This window comes from Simochromis diagramma, unplaced genomic scaffold, assembly GCF_900408965.1.
Source record: "Simochromis diagramma unplaced genomic scaffold, fSimDia1.1 OVJJ01000402.1, whole genome shotgun sequence".
NCBI lineage: Eukaryota > Metazoa > Chordata > Actinopteri > Cichliformes > Cichlidae > Simochromis > Simochromis diagramma.
Window position 1 is genome coordinate 82209 of NW_024386972.1, and position 24574 is coordinate 106782.

Consider the following 24574-nt stretch of genomic DNA (forward strand, 5'->3'; position numbering starts at 1 on the left):
ATTAACCATGGTAACGGTATCTGACATCATTCTTCTTGAATATTCTTTGATAGAGTATTAGATTGCATTTCTTAGGTAAATATCCCCAACTATATAAAGCCTTGTGTGTCCCCTGCAGTCTCAAATGAGCGTGAGAGATTCACAACTAATATTACATCAAGATTCAACAGATTCATCTGAATTTAGCTCTGCACTTAGGTTATAAATTAAACAAAAAATAAATTTTCCCTTTTAAATGAAGAGATCTGATTTGACAGAATGGCGGGTCAAATCATGTTTTTTGTGCTGCTTTTTGGAATGACAGGTTAGTAATTGTATTTATGTTCCTTTAATCCATTTTATGGTGTGTTTATTTTTGCCTAAGTGATCACTCAAAGTTTTTGGATCAGAAATAAAATCTTGCAATCTTGGAAAACATAATTTTCTGCTTTGCATTTTATTTATTTGTGTTTTTTTTCATGTATAGGTGTGACTGCTCAGGTTGTCAGTAAGTTTGTGTCTTCTCAAAACCTTCTCTAAAGATTTGACTTTCATCAGTTTATCCTCAATTTATATCACATTTACACATACATAGGAGTAAAGACTGAAAGCCTGTGATGAATATGTTTTATATTTATGTTTGCAGAATATTAACCATATAGGCCTTTTCTGTCTTTTTCATGGTCTACCTAATTGCTTCTTAGGACCTCTTTACCCAACATCTGGAACTGCAAGCTCTGCGGTAGATGATGGAAGTTCTCCACAGATTACCCTGCTAAGACCTTTTTTCTATTTTGGGAGGACATATAACAGCATTTATGTATGTAAAATTAACAGTAACAATTCATTTACTACATTTGTACCATAAAAATATTTAGCTGTCTAATTAAACTTCCTGCCACTAATTACAATATAAAACCTGGTTTGCAAAACAAAATCTGAATCTGTTTATCTAGATGTTGTGACAGGAAATATTCTTTTCTTTTCAATTTTTTTTAGGTCAATCATAATGGACACATAACATTTACTGGTCCACTAAGTGAATTTATAAGTCAGAGGTTCCCACAACGTATTTGCAAGAATGTTTTTATTTTCCCTTTTTTTTCAGGTCAATCACAATGGACACCTGACCTTTGACGCACCATGGTATAGCTATGTACCCCAACTGATTCCAATGCATGGATTAAGAGACATCATTGCTCCATTCTGGACAGATTTAGACAACAGAGGAACTGGTCAGATCTACTACAATCAATACACCAGTGGCAGTGTTCTCCAGCAAGCTACACGGGACATCAATCAATACTTTCCAGGACTGAACTTTAATGCCAACTGGGTCTTTGTTGCAACTTGGTTTGAGGTGGCCTATTATCCCACAAGCGGAACAGTAAGTCAGCTTCCAAAATTTGGAATTAAATTATGTGCTTATGTGTGATGTATACGTGAAAGTCTGTTGCCTACTAACTCAGGAACAGTAGGTTAGTGTAATCTAGTGTCATCTTCCAGACATAAAGACATGAATTCCTGTGACAGATTTCATACAAAGATTATTTTTGAATATTGAGCTTTTTTTTTAAAAAAAAAAAAGTGATACCTGAAGATTACCTAAAGCATTTCATACTAAGAAACTAAGGTGGTTAATAGTAATTATCTGAAGTCTAGACCATTGAAATTGAAGCACAAATTATGAATTAATACATTTGATACGGTGATACATGAAAAGTGTATCATAACAAAATTAGGTGTAAATCCAGCAGAACACTGATCAAACAGAACATATAATAACTGAATTCATATTTTCCAGCGCACTACTGTCCAAGCTGTGCTGATCTCTGGAGGCCAATATTCATTTGTGCTGATGAACTACGGTATAATAGCCTCAACAACACTGAGAATTCAGGTCAGACCTACTATAGTCAATGCTCTGCATAGTCACTAATGAAAAAACATTCATTATTTCTAAATGCATTAATCATATTCTTGTGACTCACATTTGTAGGCTGGTTATGATACAATCGACTCCACTCACTATTATGTCCTCCCTGGATCATTCACCAGTGCTGCATCAGGGAGTAACTCAAATTTTCGCCTTAGCAGCAATGTCAATGAACCAGGTCGCTGGGCCTTCCGGACAGACCATGGATCAACAGGCTGCACTTTTAATGGTAAGACTGCAGGATACAGAAGGCAACTGCTTCTGCAACCTTTATGTTAGATATCATTATAGTCATGTGCAACTGTAATAGGCAAGGCAACAATTCTAACCACAATGCATTCAGGTGCAATGAGGTTGAGGTTATTAACATCAAAGTCTCTGACTGTTTTTCCCTAATGTTGTTGGAATCAATAATTCATGAAGGAATTTCAAAGAGAAATCAGCTTTGAAATTATTAGTTGGAGGCTAAAAAACATTCTTTTTACCTGCTTAAAGGATGTTTAGCCCATGAATTCCGAGGTTTTGAAAGATTTTCAATGGCAACATATGGCAAGCAAAGAATAAAGAATGCTAGAGAGAGAAGCTGTTCCCAACAAAGTGACTTATCCTAAGGCAGACCTACCCAAAGTGTGGGACCCGCCCCCTAGGGGGGGCGTAGAGCCATTGCGGGGGGGCAGTGTTGCCAACTTAGCGACTTTGTCGCTATATTTAACGAGTTTTCAGACCCCTTAGCGACTTTTTTTCTAAAAAAAGTCGCTAAAAAAAGACGTGAAAGCGCTTATCGCTTTTACTCTCAAAAAGCAGCGGGTGCTGTAACGCAGTCAGTTCTTTTACTCTTTTACTCTTATGCTGTTTTGTGGATCACAAGGTTTAAAACTACTTATAAACACACACACAAAGTAACTCCACCAGAGTGGACAAACAGTATCCCACATTCTTGATTTTTAGTTCACAAACACTTGTTGTAATGACTAACTACTCCTGACATTTTGGAGATGTTAGCTCTTTATACAGTAAAGTTACAGCGGGTTAAAAATAATATCAGGCTGGTCCTGCCACAATTTGTCCCCCGGTTCAAATTACGAACAAACAGTATTCCACAGTTGTTTATGTTTTTGAACCCATTTTTCACAGAGAGGCATTTTTTGAAAAATGTATTGATAGCAATGTTGAATATTATTACACAGGAAAAAAACAGCTACACGTAAAATAATTACACCATGACGCCTCTGCCTTTCTAAATGGAGGGACAGTAACTGCGTGTGTTTAAGTAAGCGTGTAAAACCTGAAGATAGTCAGATTAACAGTAATAGTATTAGTACAGTAGTAGTACAGCGTGACGTGAAAAAAGGCACATACCTTTGACGTTTCGTGACAAACTCTGTATTCCTCGTCCACACGTAAATGCAAAAAAGGAGTTTTAAAAAATCTCAGTTTTCGGTGATTCGAAACGCCGTTTACGTGTGAACGAAAGGCCCAAACGCACAGAAACAGCTGCGTTTTCAAAAATACCCGTGTAGGTGTGGACGTAGCGTAAAAGAGTTAGTAGGTTTTTTTTTTTATTACTACCTGTAATTTATTGCAGCTTACTTGTATTTGCTTAATTGTTTACTAAATGTTTGAGGTGTGAAATAAACAACAATGGAGCAAAATATGACGGGGGGGGGGCAGACATTTTTCTTGTAAAACACAGGGGGGCCTAGCAAAAAAGGTTTGGGAACCACTGTCCTAAGGCAAGATTCACATGGACACATTGCTTAACACAGATTACTTATCACAGTTGTTAACTTCTTCATTTTGGTACTTAACTGCATAAGGAACTATCTCCCTCGCTCAGGATTTCCACTGATAATGTGATCTGATTCGGTGGCGCCTGCGCTGGTGTTTGAAAAGTTTCATATTTCAACACAAGCACTGCATGCAAAGCAGATGACAAAAACTGAAGTGGATGCGGTTTCTCAGTACATTAGAGTTGGAACCTTTCATGCATGAATTATGACAACCTCAATCAGGATTTTTACTTTTCTTAAGTATTTTTATTCATATTTAGGCATGAAAAAAAAAGATTTTTGAACTTGTATGTGCATTTTGAACTTCATTTTTTTAAACATACGTTTTTCATGTTTTTTAAACATGGCAGGGTATGGACTGACACATCAGTGTCCAATGTAGTGGTTTATGTGCAAGTATACCATCAACACTGACACAAATACAAGAAAACAACCTTTGAATAGCTGTCCACTGTAGTGACCACCAATGTTCCCTCTAATTTTTCATGTGTCTGAGTGAACACACAAACTCCCTGAGCAGTCCCTTGGACCACTGTGAGCAACAGCAGACGTGTGCACTGTGCTCACGCCAGCATCGAATTCATCCAAGTTACATGGTTAATTAAAAGAATCAAATTACAGCTTTTACATTTATGTTAGACTACTTTTAATTGACTGCTTTAGCCCACTTACAATGAAAATTAAAATAAAATCTTGTTCATGACCTGTGTAGTATGTTAACACTATTGGAAGTAAAAATAACTTGAACTCCAATTTTGAAAACAAAACTTTCTTTTTTTTTTTTTAAATATAAAGCTCTGACTTATATTATGAGTATGAGTCTGTGGTCTGGGAGAGAGTCCTGTAACTCTGTCTGCAAAATACAGGATATAATAACCAATGTTGGGCAATTAATTATATACAGTGGGGCAAAAAAGTATTTAGTCAGCCACCGATTGTGCAAGTTCCCCCACCTAAATGATGACAGAGGTCAGTAATTTGCACCAGAGGTACACTTCAACTGTGAGAGACAGAATGTGAAAAAAAAATCCATGAATCCACATGGTAGGATTTGTAAAGAATTTATTCGTAAATCAGGGTGGAAAATAAGTATTTGGTCAATAACAAAAATACAACTCAATACTTTGTAACATAACCTTTGTTGGCAATAACAGAGGTCAAACGTTTACTATAGGTCTTTACCAGGTTTGCACACACAGTAGCTGGTATTTTGGCCCATTCCTCCATGCAGATCTTCTCGAGAGCAGTGATGTTTTGGGGCTGTCGCCGAGCAACATGGACTTTCAACTCCCGCCACAGATTTTCTATGGGGTTGAGGTCTGGAGACTGGCTAGGCCACTCCAGGACTTTCAAATGCTTCTTACGGAGCCACTCCTTTGTTGCCCGGGCGGTGTGTTGGATCATTGTCATGTTGGAAGACCCAGCCTTGTTTCATCTTCAAAGTTCTCACTGATGGAAGGAGGTTTTGGCTCAAAATCTCACGATACATGGCCCCATTCATTCTGTCCTTAACACGGATCAGTCGTCCTGTCCCCTTGGCAGAAAAACAGCCCCATAGCATGATGTTTCCACCCCCATGCTTCACAGTAGGTATGGTGTTCTTGGGATGCAACTCAGTATTCTTCTTCCTCCAAATACGACGAGTTGAGTTTATACCAAAGAGTTCTACTCTGGTTTCATCTGACCACATGACATTCTCCCAATCCTCTGCTGTATCATCCATGTGCTCTCTGGCAAACTTCAGACGGGCCTGGACATGCACTGGCTTCAGCAGCGGAACACGTCTGGCACTGCGGGATTTGATTGCCTGCCGTTGTAGTGTGTTACTGATGGTGACCTTTGTTACTTTGGTCCCAGCTCTCTGCAGGTCATTCACCAGGTCCCCCCGTGTGGTTCTGGGATCTTTGCTCACCGTTCTCATGATCATTTTGACCCCACGGGATGAGATCTTGCGTGGAGCCCCAGATCGAGGGAGATTATCAGTGGTCTTGTATGTCTTCCATTTTCTGATGATTGCTCCCACAGTTGATTTTTTCACACCAAGCTGCTTGCCTATTGTAGATTCACTCTTCCCAGTCTGGTGCAGGTCTACAATACTTTTCCTGGTGTCCTTCGAAAGCTCTTTGGTCTTGGCCATGGCGGAGTTTGGAGTCTGACTGTTTGAGGCTGTGGACAGGTGTCTTTTATACAGATGATGAGTTCAAACAGGTGCCATTCATACAGGTAACGAGTGGGGGACAGAAAAGCTTCTTACAGAAGACGTTACAGGTCTGTGAGAGCCAGAGATTTTCCTTGTTTGAGGTGACCAAATACTTATTTTCCACCCTAATTTACGAATAAATTCTTTACAAATCCTACCATGTGAATTCATGGATTTTTTTTTTCACATTCTGTCTCTCACAGTTGAAGTGTACCTCTGGTGCAAATTACTGACCTCTGTCATCATTTTAAGTGGGGGAACTTGCACAATCGGTGGCTGACTAAATACTTTTTTGCCCCACTGTAGTTGCTTCTTCAAAAAAGTAACTGAGTTATGCAAACAAGACTTTTTTTTAAAATAAACATTTCAAACTATTTACAGAACAATCAGGTGTTCTGCATGAAATTTGATGCCACACAAATTATTTGTGCCACTCCAAAAAATAATTTCTGTCCACTATGAGATAAAGGAGAACATCACAAGCCTGATACCTGCAGGCCTGACAACAGGAGATGTATCACTCCTGTAACAGCTGTAACATTTAGCAGTCGCTTCATTGTTCTGACACACACAAGAAAACTATTGACTACACTACACTACACAAGATTTGCGCTAAACTTTGCAAATCTCTCACATCTCAAAACACCACCGTCACTCCTAAAACTTCCCCCCTTCCTAAACAACTAAATGCCATGTTGCCATATCATCTTTTGATTGGTTGACATGGTACATTTTTCGACCAATAGGAAAGGGTGGGTTTTTTTATTTTTTTTATTTTATTAGTATTTTCCTTAAATGTGTCAAATATATATTTTCTCATGTAAATGTCCACTGAGCTGTGAGCCTGGGGGGAGTAATGCACCTTAACATTGGTTGCCAACCAAGAAGAAGAAGAAGAAGAAGCTGTGAGCCAGGAGGGAGAGGGTGAGTGAGTGAGTGGGTGTATCCCAATTCAGGGTCTGCAGCCTTAAAGTACGCAGCCTCAACGGTCCTCAAGGGCCGTGTACTCAAAGACCGCTAAGGCCGGAAGTGTGAGGCTTGTGAAATGGGACGGTCTAGCCTCCGTCGCGCTGCCCAGGTTGCCTAGCAACCATGATAGCTGGAAACGTGTGGTTGACAGAAATGAAGGAGAACATATTTTGTTTATTTGTTTGTTTGTTTCTACACGAGCTTTGTGTGATTTAATAAGTATCTGAGGCTGAGACCACAGGACTGTAAAACATGATTGTTGGGCTTCATATCTGTACTGATCAGTCATATAAGATTAGCTAGTAAATAACAAATAGTTAATGTTGTTCATGAGACTAAAGTCAGTGTAAATATGAGATGGCCAATATTATAGTTATTATATTAATCATTATTAGTTATTACAGCAGTGAGTTTGAACTCTCAAATCAAATCACTTCTATTGTCACATCACATGTGCAGGTACACTGGTACAGCACATGTGTGTGAACTCTGTGTCTAATACTGAGCTTCAGTAAAGATTCAAGTTGCAGCTATTCATATGTCCTATCACCTTAAACCTTCACTCAAAGACACTCAAGTATCTTTGACAGTGTATATATAGATGTATTATATATAAGAGACAAATGTTGTTCCTTCAGTATGTTGGCATTACTAAATTTGGCTCAATGCTTACATATATGTGTAAAAAGCAAATGTACAAGCTGTGATAACTGTGTCTGATAAAATGAAGAGTAGACTGATATATGAAATATTCCTTTATTGGGTGAGAAAATCAGACCATGTCATAACTGCTTTAAGTCATACAGAATAGATATCAGAGCTTTAAACAGGCTGACTTCTGCTAAATGGGTCAAACTGGGTGGAAAGTATACAGACACATAACATCCTTATAGAATATGATGTAACACTATAGATCAACTTACCACAAACTATATAAAGCATATAAACAATTACAGCAATATGATGCAACAAACACAGCAGTGCTACTAATCCAAAATACTCAAAGCTTCATAGAACTGGAACAAACATTTATTTTTAGGTCCATTCTGCTGCTGATACATATTTTAGGTTTCTGAACATTAACCTTGTTGCTGCCTTTCATAGTGTGTAACTTGAAGGCCCTGAGTACTTTCTCCCACACTGAAAACACTGGAATGATAAAATTATTTGAACATTACCTAATAAGACTGATTCAGGACAGATAATTAGTTATGTTAAACTTTTCTAGCAGTCCTTCACAAACAGGGAACAGTCTGTCTATTCTCTCCATCTGTCAGCTGCTGCTGGCTCTTCCTCCTCCTCTTCCTCACACACTGCTGAGTTTGTCCTGGTGGATCATCAGGGGTGCAAAGCTTCACAGATGATGTGCAGCAGTGGGTCCCTCAGTCTGTCCTCACTCTGGACACTTGCAGTTGTCACACATGGAAATCAAATGTGTGATAAGCTGCAGGATTCAAACACAAGTGTAACTTATAAACACATGTTCATACTTTTATTCCACAATCAGAGAGAAAGAAAAAGAGAGAGAGTGCAGGACAGACAGGTGACGGTCTCAGGTGTATACACTGCTACAAAACAGGAGGAATTAGTGTTTGTGTTATTACGAGTGCTAAACAAGAAGAGTTCCCAGATGGTACAGTGGACACATGTGTGACTCCTGTGATTAAAGCATCTTTCTTTCAGCTTTACGAGTGAACCATCAGCTCGTTCAAACACACGTTAAAGTCCGTTTGGCTCGACACCACCGAACAGAGGCAGCAATATAACATAGCTCACATTAACAGTGCAGTGAATCCTGCTTGTGCCGTGATATTCAGGACTGCAAACCGAGCAGCATCACTGACTTTCAGCTTGTTGTGTTTGTGGATATTTTACTGACTTTAATTATCCACAAAATCATCACATTCTCTGTAAGATTAAGGTTGACTATTGTATTATTATATTTTAAAGGCTTTAAAAGCAAGTAAAAGCTGAACGTACAAACATCGCTAATGGCAAATAAATTTGCCGACATGTGGCCAACAGTCATGTTTTAATGTTCCTCATTATTAAACATTTGCACATACATAAGTGACATAATATTCAGTAGTTACTTTTCACAGTTTACTCTTCGGCCGATCCGCTTCTGCCGTCTGCGGCAAAATTATCCACACCGACTGCCGCGCTATGAATTGTGGGATATGTTGGGCCACAAAGTCTACACTGCCACAGCCTTAAAATTCAGGGAAATGAAGGACGCATTTGAGGGCCGCATTTCAAGCAGCCTTTGAATTGGGACAGCCTTCGGCGCGCCACTATGACGTAATCGGCCTTAAAATGCAGCCTTTAAGGCCGCAGACCCTGAATTGGGATACAGCCAGTGAGTGATTCGTTCCTCTATGATTCAGCACAGGAGGGAGGGGGTGAGCGAGTCCTGAGTGATTCGCTCGCTCTATGGCTGTATCCCAATTCAGGGTCTGCAGCCTTAAAGTACGCAGCCTCAACGATCCTCAAGGGCCGCGTACTCAAAGACCGCTAAGGCCGGAAGTGCGAGGCTTGTGTAATGGGATGGTCTAGCCTCCGTTGCGCTGCCCAGGTTGCCTAGCAACCATGATACTAACCACTGGAAACGTGTCATAGCTTTGTTTGACAGAAATGAAGGAGAAAATCTTTTGTTCATTTGTTTGTTTCTTTCCACATGAGCTTTGATCATTCTCTGTAAGATTAAGCTCAGCTATTGAACGGCGTATATTTTAAAGTAAAGGCTTTAAAACCAAGTTAGTACAAACGCCACTAATGTCACATAACTTTGCCGACATGTGGCCAACAGTAATGTTTAATGTTCTTCGTTATTAAACATTTGCACATAAATAAGTGACATAATATTCAGTACTTAAAGTGTATTCTTCGGCCGCCCCTCATCCGCCGTTTTTTTCTGCAAATTTATCCACACCCATCGCCGCGCTATGCATTCTGGGATATGTTGGGCCACGAAGTCTACACTGCCACAGCCTTAAAATTCAGGGAAATGAAGGACGCATTTCAGGGCCGCATTTCGAGCAGCCTTTGAATTGGGACAGCCTTTGGCGCGCCGCTGTGATGTAATCGGCCTTGAAATGCGTACTTTAAGGCTGCAGACCCTGAATTGGGATACAGCCTATGATTCAACACACGAGGGAGGGGATTAGTGAGTCCTGAGTGATTCGTTCGCTCTACGATTCAGCACAGGAAGGAAGGGGGTGAGTAGCTCAAATGTGCTGTTAGCATGTTAGCAGAGCGATACTACTGTGAACCGAGGAGCTATTGTCTTGATGTGAGCTTCTACTCAGGGTTTTTTCTTCCACTTCAGAACAGAAATTTTTTTGTTAAGATACTGGATGTTGTGTTTTTCTCCACAATTTTAATTATAAGCTAGATATATTGCTGCTAACAGCAACAGGGATGAGTCAGTGAGTCATCTGGGCTTGTGAATCATGATTCATGAGTCAGTAAAGTGATTCTCCAGTATTGAACGATTCGTTCATGATTCGCGCATCACTAATGCAGATGATCTCCAGCTCTGTCAATGAAACCATAAGACTAAACTATAGGAATGTCTTAAAGACATAAAGACATGGATGATCTTCAATTTTCTGCTTCAAATTCAGATAAAGATAAGATTATTGTACTCAGCTATAAAACTCTTACAAACATGATGTCTAACTAGATGCACACTCGGACTGGGATTACCGTAGCCTCCAGTAACACTAAAAGAAATGTTTGAGTTGTTTTTGACCAGGTTATGTCCTTCGGTGCTCATATTAAACAAATAATTAGAATGGCTTTCTTGCATTTATGCAGTATTTCTAAAATGAGAAAAATCCTATTTCAGAGTGACGCTAAAAAATTAGTTCATGCATTTATTACTTAAAGTCTGGCCCACTGTGATTCGTTATTATCCAACATGTTCTCACTCTCAAAGCGTAACATTTTATGCTAGGTGACAAATCGTCAACATATTACGTTTTCGGACACCCAACACGTTCCTAAATGACGAGATCGGAAAAATGAGGGAATATGAGAACCGTTTGGTCTCAATCTACAAATGTTTGCTTGGGAAAACACTATTTCATGCCATTAAAGTACTGGTTAAGATTAGGAATAACGTTATGGTTAGGGTTAGGGATAAGGTTAGGTTTAGGGCTGGAATACAGGGCTGGAATGTCTATTACCGCAGGACCGTTATTCCACTTGATTTCATCCATAACCCGGCGCGTACCATAAGAACACGGAAGGTCACCTTTCACGCTCCTCAGGAACGCCGTGGGACGTGACAAAACATCGGGATGTTACGCCTCGGGAGTAAGAACGGTCTGTATTATCAGATTTTCCCAAAAACTCACTGAAAAGCATTGAGTTGATCCAAAATGCTGCAGTACGGACAGGGACTAAAAAGAAAGAACATATTTCTCCTATACTAGCTTCCCTTCTTTTGCTCCCTGTTAATTCCAGATTCAAATGTAAAATTATTTTCCTCATATAGGTCTTGAACAATCAGGCCTCATCTTATCTTAATGAAATCATAGTACCGTATCCTCCCAACAGAGCACATCTCAGACTGCTGTTAGGCATTGTTGGATTGTTGCAGTGGTCTCTCTGTTATTTGAGGGTCTTTAGTTTACAATATAAAGTGCCTTGAGGCAATTCCTCCTGTTATTTGACAGTACATGAAAAAATGTAAGATAAATGTCTGGACATTTAACACAAGGCATAAGGGACATTTCATTTTATTCTTTTTAAGGTGAATTAGTGCAGCTGGGTGCTTCATTCTGGAGTGACAGGACCTGTGCACAGAAGTGCACATGTACCTCAACAGGCCTGCAATGCCGCAATGAGCCGTGCTCCTTTTCACAGATCTGCAAGCCAGCTTCCTTCCAGTTCTCCTGTCAGACAGTGCCAAGAGGAACCTGCACCATAAGCGGTGATCCCCATTACTACACCTTTGATAACACAGTGTTTCACTTTCAAGGCACTTGCACGTATGTTCTCTCTAAGCAGTGTAATAGTGGACAGCCCTACTACAGAGTAGAAGGCAAAAATGAGCACAGAGGCAGTACTCAAGTCTCTTGGACACGACTGGTGAAAGTGCATGTCTACAATGACACAATTGAGCTTGTCAAAGGACGCCATGGTCAGGCTAAGGTTGGTCATTTTGATTCTGGATAAATTCTACACTTTATGACCAGATATACTTTTCTCACTTGATATATTTGCTGGTTTTTTTACAGGTTAACGGGAACTTTGCATCCACTCCATTCTCCCTTAGCAATGGCACCGTGCAGGTTTATGATTCAGGTTTTTCTGTGTTTGTCAGCACTGACTTTGGTTTAGTGGTGTCTTATGACACAAATCATTATGTCCAGATCAGCTTGCCCTACACTTACCAGAATGGTACATGCGGTCTTTGTGGAAACTTCAATGGCATTCGTAGAGATGACTTTCAAACTCGTGACGGTGAGGTTGTGAGCTCTGATGTGGTTTTTGCTAACAGCTGGCAAGCATCTGGAGATGATAAGCCTGGCTGTGGGCCACAGTGCGGAGGTCTGGACTGTGCTGTTTGCACTGTAGAAGAGACAGCATTGTACAGCAACACTGACCACTGTGGTATCCTCAGCAGTAGTTCTGGACCTTTCACGGTTTGCCATCAGCAACTTCCTCCACAGTCCTTTGTGGACAGTTGTGTGTATGATCTGTGTGTAGGAGGAGGGTACCGACCTATTCTCTGTCAAGCCCTAAGTGTGTATGCAAGTCAGTGTCAACAAAGTGGTATTCGACTACCAAGTTGGAGGACACCTGGCTTTTGTGGTATGTTAATCACTTTTTTTTTTTTGCATTATTTCAAAATATCATTGTATTAAAATTCCACCGATGTAAATATCGATGTTGTTCTCTTATTCCTAGAAATCCCATGTCCAGCCAACAGTCACTTTGAGTCTGAAGGCACAGGATGTCCACCTACCTGTGTTAATCCCAATTCTACCCATAACTGCCCTCTACCTCCCCACGGAAAGCTGCATCTGTGATTCAGGCTACATCCTCAGTGGTGGGGTCTGCGTCCCTCATGCTGAGTGTGGCTGCAGCTTTGAGGGCCGTTACTACCGCTCTGGACAAACTGTAATACTAGACGAAGACTGTGGGAGACGTTGTAGCTGCAGTTATGGCTCCATGACTTGCCACTCTCATGGTTGTGGCCCACTTGAATCATGCAGGGTGGAGGATGGAGAAAGAGGATGCAGACCAAATAGCTATGAAACATGCTGGATCAGAGGCCCAGGGTCATATCAGACATTTGATGGACTGACATACCAATATCCTGGGGCGTGTCGATTGACAGTTGCCAAAGTTATGGGACTGTCCAGTCACCCACACTTCATGGTGACAGCAGAAAAAGTGCCAAGAGGCCAGCAAGGTTTTGCACGAATTCTGCATTTTGAAGCAGAGGGGATACACGTATCTATTGAGATGGCAAGGAACAGTAAAGTGAAGGTAAGTGAATGGAACACTTACTTAAAATTATGTTCTTCCTTTAATATTTATTTATGTGTACACGGACACAATACTGTTTAAGTCTTGTTAACTGCAAAAAACTGGATGATCCTGCAGGTTAACGGTCAGCTGATCAGGCTACCTTTCAGCACTACATCCAACCGAATCCAGATCTTCCACAGCAGCATTTACAGTGTCATCATTCGCACCTCCTTTGGTGTAACTGTGCAGACAGTCTGGCCTCACTTTGTCCGTGTCACTGCTCCTGGTGTCTACAATGGTTCACTGGGTGGACTCTGTGGTAATTACAATGGTCATCAACATGATGACTTCAATACACCCAACGGTGTTCTGGTCAACAGTTCTCAGGACTTTGGAGACAGTTGGCGAGATGGCTCTCTGGCTGCTCACTGCGTGGAAAGCATGAACCAAAATTCTACAACTAATTACAATTCTAGTGAGTACTGTGGCATTCTCAGCTCACCAGATGGGCCATTTGTACCCTGTTGGTCTGTGGTTGACCCGAGCCAGCAGGTGGATGTATGTGTGGAGATTATGGGGGGCTCTAACAATCCAGCATCAACCCTGTGTGGCGTCCTACGAGATTATGCACTAATGTGTCAACAGAAGGGTGTTGCCTTAGGACAATGGAGAAATGCAACTGGCTGTGGTAAGCATTCAACTGTTTTTGAATTAATTCTAGCCATGATCTCCAAATGTTTAAAAATGCTTTTTTATGTTAGCCTGTTTGTTTTTCTCCAGCACTAACCTGCCCATCAAACAGCCATTATGAACTCTGTGGAACCTCTTGTCCTTCTGCTTGCCCCAGCCTCTCTTTCCCCTTCACCTGTGATACTGTGTGCCAGGAGGGCTGTCAGTGTAACAATGGTTTTATCCTCAATGGTGACCAGTGCGTTCCACCAACATCTTGTGGATGCTATCATCAAGGACGCTATCACCTAGGTGGTGAGCAGTTCTGGGATGGTGAAGAATGTCAGAGCTTGTGTACCTGTAACGGCACTACAGGGAGCGTCCACTGTACTCCCAACTCCTGTGGGCCCCAGGAGTCCTGCCTTGTAGTGGAGGGCGAGTTTGGCTGCCATCCCAACCCTCATGGCACCTGCTCTGCCTCTGGAGACCCTCACTATATCACCTTTGATCGCAAGGCCTATGACTTCCAAGGAACCTGCCGCTATGTTCTGGTGACCCTCTGTAATGCCACTGATGAGCTCAATCAGTTTTCCGTGGAAGCTAAGAATGAGGCATTGAATGGGCGTCCACTTTCAATAGTAGCTGAAGTTTTTGTGAATGTCTGGGGCTACAACGTGCATATGTCAAGGGACAGAAGAGGTTTGGTACAAGTAAGTAGTTAGTGATAGTTCTCATTCGATGATTGTTATGAACAATTTCAGGTGTATGAAGTAAATGGCAGCTACATATATTTTAGGGATATTTTTACTGCTGTGAAATGAAAAAAATAACAATTAAAAAGTAGAAAAACTACCCACTGATTTTCTTTGCATATCTCTTCTAGGTGAATGGAGTAACTAGAAATTTACCTATTATCTTGAATGAAGGTAATGTGTCTATCTATGCAACAGGATCTCGTATACTTGTCAGCACTAATTTTGGCTTGAGTGTTACCTATAGTGGATATAGTGCAGTGTTTATCTCCGTACCACCAAATTACAGGTACAATTCCCACCCATCAAAGCTGCAGTAATTATTGTTTGACATGCTTTAAAAAACAGGATAATCCCAGCTATATAAATAATTTATTTACTAATAATTTATCCTTATGAAACTAACACAAGGACTATTGCTAACTGTTGTCATCAACAGAGAAAAAATATGTGGACTTTGTGGAAATTTCAATGGAAATCCAAATGATGACTTTCACACACCATCTGGAACGATAGTCACATCTCCAGATGAGTTTGGGAGAGCCTGGAAGGTGCCAGGCAACTACACGTGCAATGATGGCTGTGGCTCCTCCTGTCCACAGTGTGCCAATGAACAGCCAGCTAGAGATCAGTGTGAGGTGATACAGGCAGCTGATGGGCCCTTCAGTTTCTGCCACGAAGAGGTGGACCCGGCGCCATATTTCAACGACTGCGTGTTTGATGTATGTTTGTCAGGAAATCAAGGCCACGATCTCTTGTGCAGTGCCATTGAATCATATGTCAGTGCCTGTCAGTCTGCTAATGTTCGAATCTATCCCTGGAGAGAGAACACCACCTGCAGTGAGTCAACATGTCATTATATTTTATTTATATCTAAATGTACAAGAAATTTGCTAACCACTTCAGAAATAAAATGTCCAATAATTTTACAATACTCACTGTATCCACACTGTATTACATTAAAAGTGGTATGTCTGACTAGTGCCATTTGTCACGTTTCTCACTTATTAAGCACTGGACTGTCCAGCCAACAGCCATTATGAGCTGTGCGGTACTGACTGTGGCCACACCTGTGCCAGTAGCATTGATGAAACCTGTGAGCAGTTCTGCTCTGAGGGATGTTTCTGTGATGAAGGCTTCATCAAGAGTGGGACCAGGTGTGTCCCAGTGGAAAGCTGTGGCTGCCAGTATGACGGATTCTACTATGATGTAAGACATATTAAAGTCAATAGTAAATACTCCCTGAAGTAATTCCCTTCAAATCAGCAGAATCAGCAGACTTTCCCTTCTTACATTTAGAAAGCTTCGTGAAGTGTTTTGGACTGTGACAAAGCTTAAAATTCAGAAATATATATTAAACAAACAACAGAGTCTATTACAGCTCAGTAATAATGTGGTAATATTGAGGTAACAAGGTAGAAACAGGAAGATAAAAACAAGATATATAGCAAATAATTGCCACTTCATTTCCAGAGTAATAACCAAGTGATCTAGTGAGTACTATTACATTTAAATCTATGTAATAACAGACCATAAATTATAAGTGATAATATGGATATAAATGTGTGTACATGAGCTTAAAAAACAATTAGTAATAGTATAGTCACAATCACTAGCAATAAAACACATTTTTATATATGCTAACCTCATAATAATTGGGTAATAAGATACTAATAGGATTTTAGGTTTTAATGTATTGGGATACCATTACCATATTGCCATAATGCTGGAATGAATCCTGCCTCATCCACCAACTTTCTTTTTTGTTTGACAACAGTATCACCGTAAATATTATGTTTAAATCTGATATCTGGTTTTCACTGCCCTATGCATACCCAAGAAAACTGTCCTCATGAACTGGAAAAATAAAAACAATCTTAATTCTAACCAATATAGAAATTATCTATTAGATTACATTAGTCTTGATACAGCCTCTGCCACCACATCAGATCAATTGCTCTGGGCTCCTTTGATCAGCTCCATCACCTAGTGGGGGTAGGGGGTCATAGTTTGGTCCCGCCTTCACTGTTGTGATTGGTGTGGGGGTAGGGACAGGCTTAGGGCGTCGGGGGGTTCCCTGGAGGCATCTTCCTTGGGGGGCTCAACCCGGGGTAGCGGTCATGTCCGGTTGGGGGCTCTTTTGGCTCTCGGGTGACTGTTTCCTCGTGGCTGCGTGCAGCGGGGTTAGGGGAGGGTCTGTGCTGACGGACGTGGGTTACTGACCTGGTAGCCTGTCTGCCCCTGGGTGGGTCCGGGATGGGCGTGAGGTTCTGGGGGCGCTCCGTCTCTGGGCTGGGGCCCTGGCCGGGCCTCGGGGCCTTGGGTCCTGGTTTGTGTGCTGCCGGGGTTGTGGGCTGGTGGGTGCATGTGGGCCCATCCCTGGCGCAGGGTGCCGCCGGTGCGTCGAGCCACCTGGGGGGCTCTTCAACTGGTGGGGGAGATTGTCACACCTTGCAGGAGCTTTCCTCTCCTCACGAACTCTCTGCAGGAGGGGGAGATACAGGAGAGGTGGAGGAAGATCTCAGCCTGGGCGTCTATTGTCTCATGTAGTCTGGAAGATGAGTGGATGGTGGGGTGGGTGCAGTTTTCTCTGTGGTGGGGTTGGGTGGACTGTCCCGGGCTCTGTGGGGCCGGGGGGCGCTGCTGCGCTGGCCCCCGGTCTGGGTGGGCCTGGGCCCCCTTTCCATGGCGGGTCGCGGAGTATGGGAGTGCCTACTGGGGTCAGCGGGGGAACTGGCCCCAGGGAGGGGTCACCTGCCCCTCCCTTCCTTCCCTCCCCATCTCCAGCTGCCTCCCTCTTCCCGCTCCACCACAACCACCCACACATGCAGGGCCTTGGAGTAGGGGTATGTCACCAGGGTGCAGAGGAGGCTACCCCCCCTCTGTCCCCTTCTGGCTGCCTCTGCCTCAATTTTATCCCACAACTTAGACATTCACATTACTCACACTCTCATTACACATACATATAGGATCTTGGGGGTGGGCACGATACACGGAGTCCAAATTACCATCAGGGTGTACACCTCACCCCTGGCGTCGTTGCCCACCTCTCAATTTTAAATACACGTAGACATTGAGGGCTAGCAGGAGGGACTATGCGCTTACCTGCTGCTCTCTGGCAGATAGCTCCATGCCCTCCTGGGTTTTAAATGCACCTTAGAACACACATGCATCAACACTACAATGAGCGGGTGGAGGGAGGTTTGGAGTCTTCTCTCACCCCCATTCTCTGCGGCCTGCTGGAGCGGGGGGGCTATGAGGAGTTGGCCGTCCGACTGCGGTCTGGAGTGTGGGGCCTCCCTGCTGCTGCGGAGTCGGGGCGGTCTGCCTCTCCCCACCGCAGGGAAAAGGGTAACACCACTTGGGTCTGGGTGCAGTTCCCCCCTCCAGGGGCAAGGGTACCTAGACCCGGTTCGTAGAGTACGCTTGGGGAGTGTGATCGTGTGTACAGCGTCTCTTTATGTCTGTCTCCACGTTGGTTGAGTGTGGAGTAAGTGTATATGAGAGCATGAGGGTGGGAATGGATGTAACAAGTGTGTATAGGAAAAGAAAATAAGAAGAAAATCTAAAATGTGAAAAGCCAGCGTGTATTCATTGATCCAACATTGATATGGACATTCTCACTACCAGTTTGGACAATGTTCAGATTCCGGACTTCTATTCTACTCCTGATGATTTGTTGTTATATTATAATAATTGTCTACGCACTGTCCTTGATTCTCTGGCTCCTGTAAAAACCCACTCTGTTTCCTTCACTCGCTCTGCTCCCTGGTTTACCTCTGACCTCCGAGCTCTGAAGGCCAAAGCTCGGCAGCTAGAGCGTAAATATAAGAAATCTGGTTTAACTGTTGATTCAGAAATCTATAAATACCATGTACTTCAGTATAAAGACTCCATTAACAAGGCCAAACAAAGCTTCTACTCTGGTATTATCAGTTCTTATGAGGGTAATGCTAGGACTCTGTTTTCAGTTTTCAACAAACTAATTCAACCCCCCAACGCTTTACCACCGCACTTCTATTCCTCTGAAACATGCAACTCCTTGATGCTGTTCTGGACTACGAAAATCGATAACATCCACCAGCAACTCAGATCAAATGTTGTGTCTACGCCCTCTCCAGAACCTTTTCTCCTTTTTGAGCCGTTTTCCACTTTTCATCTTCCTGATTTATCTGATATTTCCGAGTTAATATGTAAATCAAAACCTGCCACATGTCATCTTGACCCCATGCCCACGGGGCTTGTGAAATCCTGCCTCTCTTCTTTACTCCCACTCATCTGTGCTATCATTCACTCTTCTCTCACCACCGGTATCGTTCCCTCCTTATTGAAGACTGCTCTAGTCACTCCTATACTGAAAAAACCTTCTTTAGATCCTAACAACTTTAACAACCTCCGTCCGATTTCCAATCTACCCTTCATTTCTAAGATACTCGAAAAAGTGGTTGCAGCTCAACTTCATTTACACCTGGTTAATAATAACATCTATGAGAGATTTCAATCTGGTTTTCGCTCATGTCACAGTACCGAAACTGCTCTACTTAAAGTCACTAACGATCTCTTAATCGGAGCTGACTCTGGTCTTCTCACCATTCTCTTCCTTTTAGATCTGAGCTCAGCCTTTGACACCATTTCTCACTCTGTCCTTCTAAGCAGACTTTCCTCTCTCGGCATCTCTGACACACCCCTCGCCTGGTTTCAATCATATCTCCTCGACCGTTCCCAGTTTATTCAACTAAGATCATTCCGCTCTCGTCTATTCCCCGTCACCTCTGGTGTACCCCAAGGCTCAGTTTTAGGCCCTCTTCTCTTTATAATATACATCCTCCCTCTAGGTACCATCTTCCGCAAATTTGATCTTCAGTTTCACTGTTTTGCTGATGACACCCAGTTATATCTCTCTTGCAAACCTGATTCCTCCCTCCCACCTTCTTCCCTTACAGAATGTCTATCCGAGTTAAAATCCTGGTTTACCTCTAATTTTCTAAAGCTCAATGAGGATAAAACTGAGATCCTCCTTATTGGCACCAAATCCAACCTTTTGAAGGCAAACCATTTCTCACTCACCATCGATAACTCCACAGTTCTCCCTTCTCCTCAGGTTAAGAGCCTTGGTGTCATCCTAGACAGTACACTTTCTTATAAATCACACATCAATAACCTCACCCGTTCTGCCTACTTCCATCTACGTAACATTAACAGATTGCTTCCTTCTCTTTCCACCCAGTCTACGTCCATTCTTGTACATAGTCTTGTTACCTCCCGTATTGACTACTGCAATTCTCTTCTGCATGGTCTCCCCCAAAAATCCCTCCATAAGCTTCAACTGGTTCAGAACTCTGCTGCTCGCATTATCACCAGAACCCCCTCCTACCAGCACATCACCCCTGTTCTTCAGGAACTTCACTGGCTCCCTGTGAAATTCCGGATAATTTTCAAACTTCTTCTGCTCACCTTCAAGGCCCTTCATAACCTCGCTCCTTCTTACCTTTCTGACCTGTTAACCACCACTTGTTCTGCCCGTTCACTTCGTTCTTCTTCTTCTGTCCAGCTTACTGTACCTTCCTTCCGCCTCACCACCATGGGAAGCAGAGCTTTCAGCTGCTCTGCTCCCAGGCTGTGGAATTCTCTGCCCCCTGAAATAAGAAATATTGGTTCTCTCCCCCAGTTTAAATCCCAACTCAAAACTCATCTGTTCAAATCTGCATATTCACTGTGAATCCACTGTTTGTTCATTTTATCTTGTGCTTTATTTTATTGTTCTTATTCTGCCATTGTTTTACTAAGTGTTTTATCCTATTGTAAAGTGTCCTTGGGTGACTTGAAAGGCGCTCATAAATAAAATTTATTATTATTATTATTATTGTGTCTGTGTGTGCCTGTATGTCTGTGTCTATATGTCAGGTTGGGTATCAGACGCCACCTCTCTGGGGACATCTCAGGCCCTCCAAGTTTGGAGGCCTATCTCCACCCACCACCACTTCCCCTGCCAGTGGCGGACTCCCTCAGGTGTCGGTGCGTTGGTGGTTCTTTGTGTCTGGGGGTGGGCGTCCGGGTACACACCGGCTCACTCCTTGGCGGCCGCTTATCGGGGCCTGGAGCCTGGGGCTCGCTCGGGCCACTTCGGAGGTGGGGTGCCCTCAGCCTCTCGGCCTGGGGCTCGGTCACTCAGGCACAGCTGGCTGCCGGCGGAGCTCACAGGCGCGTCACTGCAACTCCCCCTGGCTTCTGCTCCGCGGCTGCTGAGTGAGCCCTCATCTGGGACTCTCCTCAGCTCTTACTGGGACAGTGGCGCGGCTGCCCCTCTGTTGGTCTTCCTTGGTCTCTTGTGTTCTGGGTGCCTCTGGATGTCTGGAGTTTTGATCTCCTCCATACCTGCTTTATACCCTGGAGGACGGGGCTGTGGCTCCCCACACTCCCTAGCAGATCGTTACATGGAGAAACCTTTGGAATGCAAGCATGCTGATCCACACAGGTATGCACACAGGTGTACACACGGGTATTCACAGACGCGGACTACAGCTTTCTTGGCTGCTGCCTCAAAGCACATTGTGCACTGTCTATCTTGCGTGCTGCACAATATCGTTTATTATTTAGTATCTACTGATATCTACTGCTAGCTAGTTTATTGTGATGGTGCTGTTTTTTTTATTATGTTGCTCTTTGTTGTTTGCTTTCTCTTCTGTTTTTTTTCTCCCTACAGGTGACCCAGGTGTTTTGTTTTTTTTGTTTGTTTGTTTTTTCTTTCTCTCCCTCTCTTTCTTTCATTCTTTCTCCCTGTCCTATCCCCCAGTCATGTCTGTCCCGTTTGTAGCAACTGAAAATAAAATAAATTCATAATTATAATAAAGGTCAATCAAATGGACCAATATGGCAAGGCCATGATGATCCACTTGGTAAAATAAATCCGCTTGGCATCTTTCTTAGCCTTAAGACAACAATTCTGATGGCTAAAGATCCAAACGGGACACAAAAAAGAAAAAAAAAAAATCTGATATCTTACCTGGAATCAATGTTGGTTTCTGTTCAATAACCAAGAAACAAGGCTACAAAATGCAAATTGACGTTACCTGGAAACATGTGGTAGTTTAGGTCTAATAACCAGGAATCAGGGCTGCAACATGGAAAAAATGTTAGTTCCATGTTAATAACCAAATAAAATCCAAACCAAATGAAAAATTTCAGGAAGCATGATGAATACCTGGAAACGCGGTAGTTTCTATGAAATAGCAAATAATAGGGGTTGCAAAATGCAAAACTACAGTTTATAGTTTCATATAACTGAAATCTTAGGATCACAAAAAAGGTCTTCATTTGCTATCATATATTCAGCATAGCTATTATGACTGTTTTATATTACACCACTAAAAAGAAAATAATTAATATGTAGCTATACAAGCAGAATGATGCTCTAACTCTTTAAACTGCAGTTTAAATAAATAAATAAAAATCTGTCCCTAAATAAATAAATGCATTAAACAATCAGTTGAAGATTATACAGCTACATCAGAACAATTAAATACTTTTTTTCATGCATCTCTGTTCCACACAGTTATTGAAGTTGCAGCATTTAGCATCTGTCCTCTCTGTGGGAGAAAGATCAAAAGTTGTCAAACTAGTTGTCAAAATATTTATTATATTAATAGTTGCAGTTTGCAGTGATCTAGCAATTATTGCACTAAATCACCTACAATTAATGAAAACAAAACCCTTCAAAATGGTATTTTAAGAACTACATTTGTTGTATCAATTTGACTATGATTTGGTGTGGTGTGGTTCACAGGCTGGCGAGTCCTTCTGGACAGACGGTTGCTCCCAGAGATGTGAATGTCACGCTCCAAATGACCTACGATGTTCTGCCTCGTCTTGCACTCCTGAACAGCAGTGCTCCATCAGAGACGGCCAGCTGGGCTGTTATGATGCCATGTCCACCTGCACTGTGTGGGGGGATCCACACTACATCACCTTTGATGGAGCAGTGGCTCATTTCCAGGGAACTTGCTCCTACATCATCGCTGAGAGCACAAACCACGGCACTAACGAAACACAGTTTCAGGTGATAGCCACCAACAATCACCGTGGAAACAACCGTGTGTCATTTGTGTCTGCAGTGGACATATATCTCTCAAATCATCCAGAAAGTGTGTACATCAGGATCGGACCCAATAAAAGAGTAACGGTAAACTATCTATCACTTTTAAGATGAACAGCATTCTACTTTGTCTAATCTGCACAAAAGTAACAACACACACTTATTGCATCTCTTGTCCTCTCAGGTAAATGGAAATGATGTGTCTCTTCCCACCACAGTGGGAATCTTAGCTCAGGTGGTAAGGCAGAGAAGCTACATAGTGGTTGATGCCTCTGACTTGCTAGTCCAGTTTGATGGTCAGAGCACTTTACTGGTCAGACTGGGCCAAAACCGTCATGACAGAGTCACAGGGATGTGTGGAAACTCTAACAATGATCCTTCAGATGACAAAGTCTTACCCAATGGCACACTGGCACAAAACGATAATTATTTTGGACACAGCTGGAAGTCACCCACCAGCCAACCAGGGTGAGTTGCAATGGAAATCACTATTGATGCTTCAACAAGGCAGTAGCTGATGGCAGTATGATTTGTCTTTTCCAGATGTGGCTCCACTGATGAAGATGATGATGGACTGAATGACTGTACCTTTAGAGAAGAATATTCCCAACTCTGCAGTGTCATCACCAACACCACCGGCCCATTCAGCACCTGCCACCTGCACTCTGACCCCGAGCCATTTTTCTCTTCCTGTGTCTACGACCTCTGCCTCTACACTCCAGCCAATGGCATGCTGTGTTCCGCTGTCTCCGCCTATGAGAAAACCTGCTCTGTTCTGGGGCTAGACATCCCTGACTGGCGCTCTGCTTTGCATTGTGGTATGTTTGCACTGCTCAAATTAGACATTTAATAAAAATTTAAATCATTGCAATTCATCACTGATGATCCTTTCTCTGTGTCTGCAGAGGAGTCAGACCCCTGTGAAAAGCTGGACTGCACAGAGCACGAGTGGTGTGGTGAGAAGGACGGTGTCTATGGCTGCTTCTGTAATGAGCACCACCATCGGCCAAACAATGAGAGCTTCGGTGCGGGCTAACTAAAACCTTCAGCAGTATCTGTAGTGTATTTATTGCATTAGTCAGCCTTTATATTAAGCAGTCAAGTCAACAAATGTCTTTCAAATCAGTATTGATGACTCAGCTTTAAAAAATATCATGCTATAACGAGTCAGATTGTGTTTCTCTCTCCTTCTTAGACTCGTCCATCACTTGTGTCAGTAGTTCTGGCACCATATCTCTGTCCCGCTGTCAGCTGTTTGAGGCCGGCTTCCACTCTGATGCCCTCCATCTTCGAGATGAAACCTGCAACGGGACTCTTGAGGATGGTCGACTGGTTTTCCACTTCAACAATGATGACCAGCTTTGTGGGACAATGCTGAGGGTACAATTAGTACATTGAAGGAATCTTTTTGATTCTTTCACTGTACTAGCATTTCATTCATTGTAGAGCATTTTTGATGGCAACCTAAACTGTGCTTAAACTCTTTTGTCTTCTTACTCTTAAGAGCAACGGGACCCATTTCAGTTATGAGAACACTATCAGCGGGGATGTGGACCCTCATGATGGCCTTATAAGTCGTGAGAAGAGCATCCACCTGTACTTCACCTGTGACTATCCTCTGACCCAGAACCTGTCTATGGAAGTTGGCATCAACCCTGTAGAAAGGTGATAACCAAAACACCATCTGGCTTACATTGTTTT

The 24574-nt window shown here is 42.5% G+C and overlaps 1 protein-coding gene across 1 annotated transcript; it reads left to right on the forward strand.

The window, feature by feature from the left end:
* The first annotated feature begins 667 nt into the window (after positions 1-667).
* Positions 668-24557, forward strand: LOC120738075 (alpha-tectorin-like). Its single transcript, XM_040039114.1, is given in 19 exon segments — positions 668-799; positions 979-1366; positions 1784-1879; positions 1979-2144; positions 11634-12034; positions 12121-12697; positions 12794-12897; positions 12899-13378; positions 13496-14048; positions 14141-14739; positions 14913-15070; positions 15221-15621; positions 15794-15990; positions 22565-22960; positions 23058-23341; positions 23417-23691; positions 23779-23898; positions 24069-24253; positions 24378-24557. Coding segments are annotated over 18 exon segments (5463 nt in total). The 5' UTR covers positions 668-799; positions 979-1060; the 3' UTR covers positions 24543-24557.
* Positions 24558-24574: the final 17 nt, after the last annotated feature.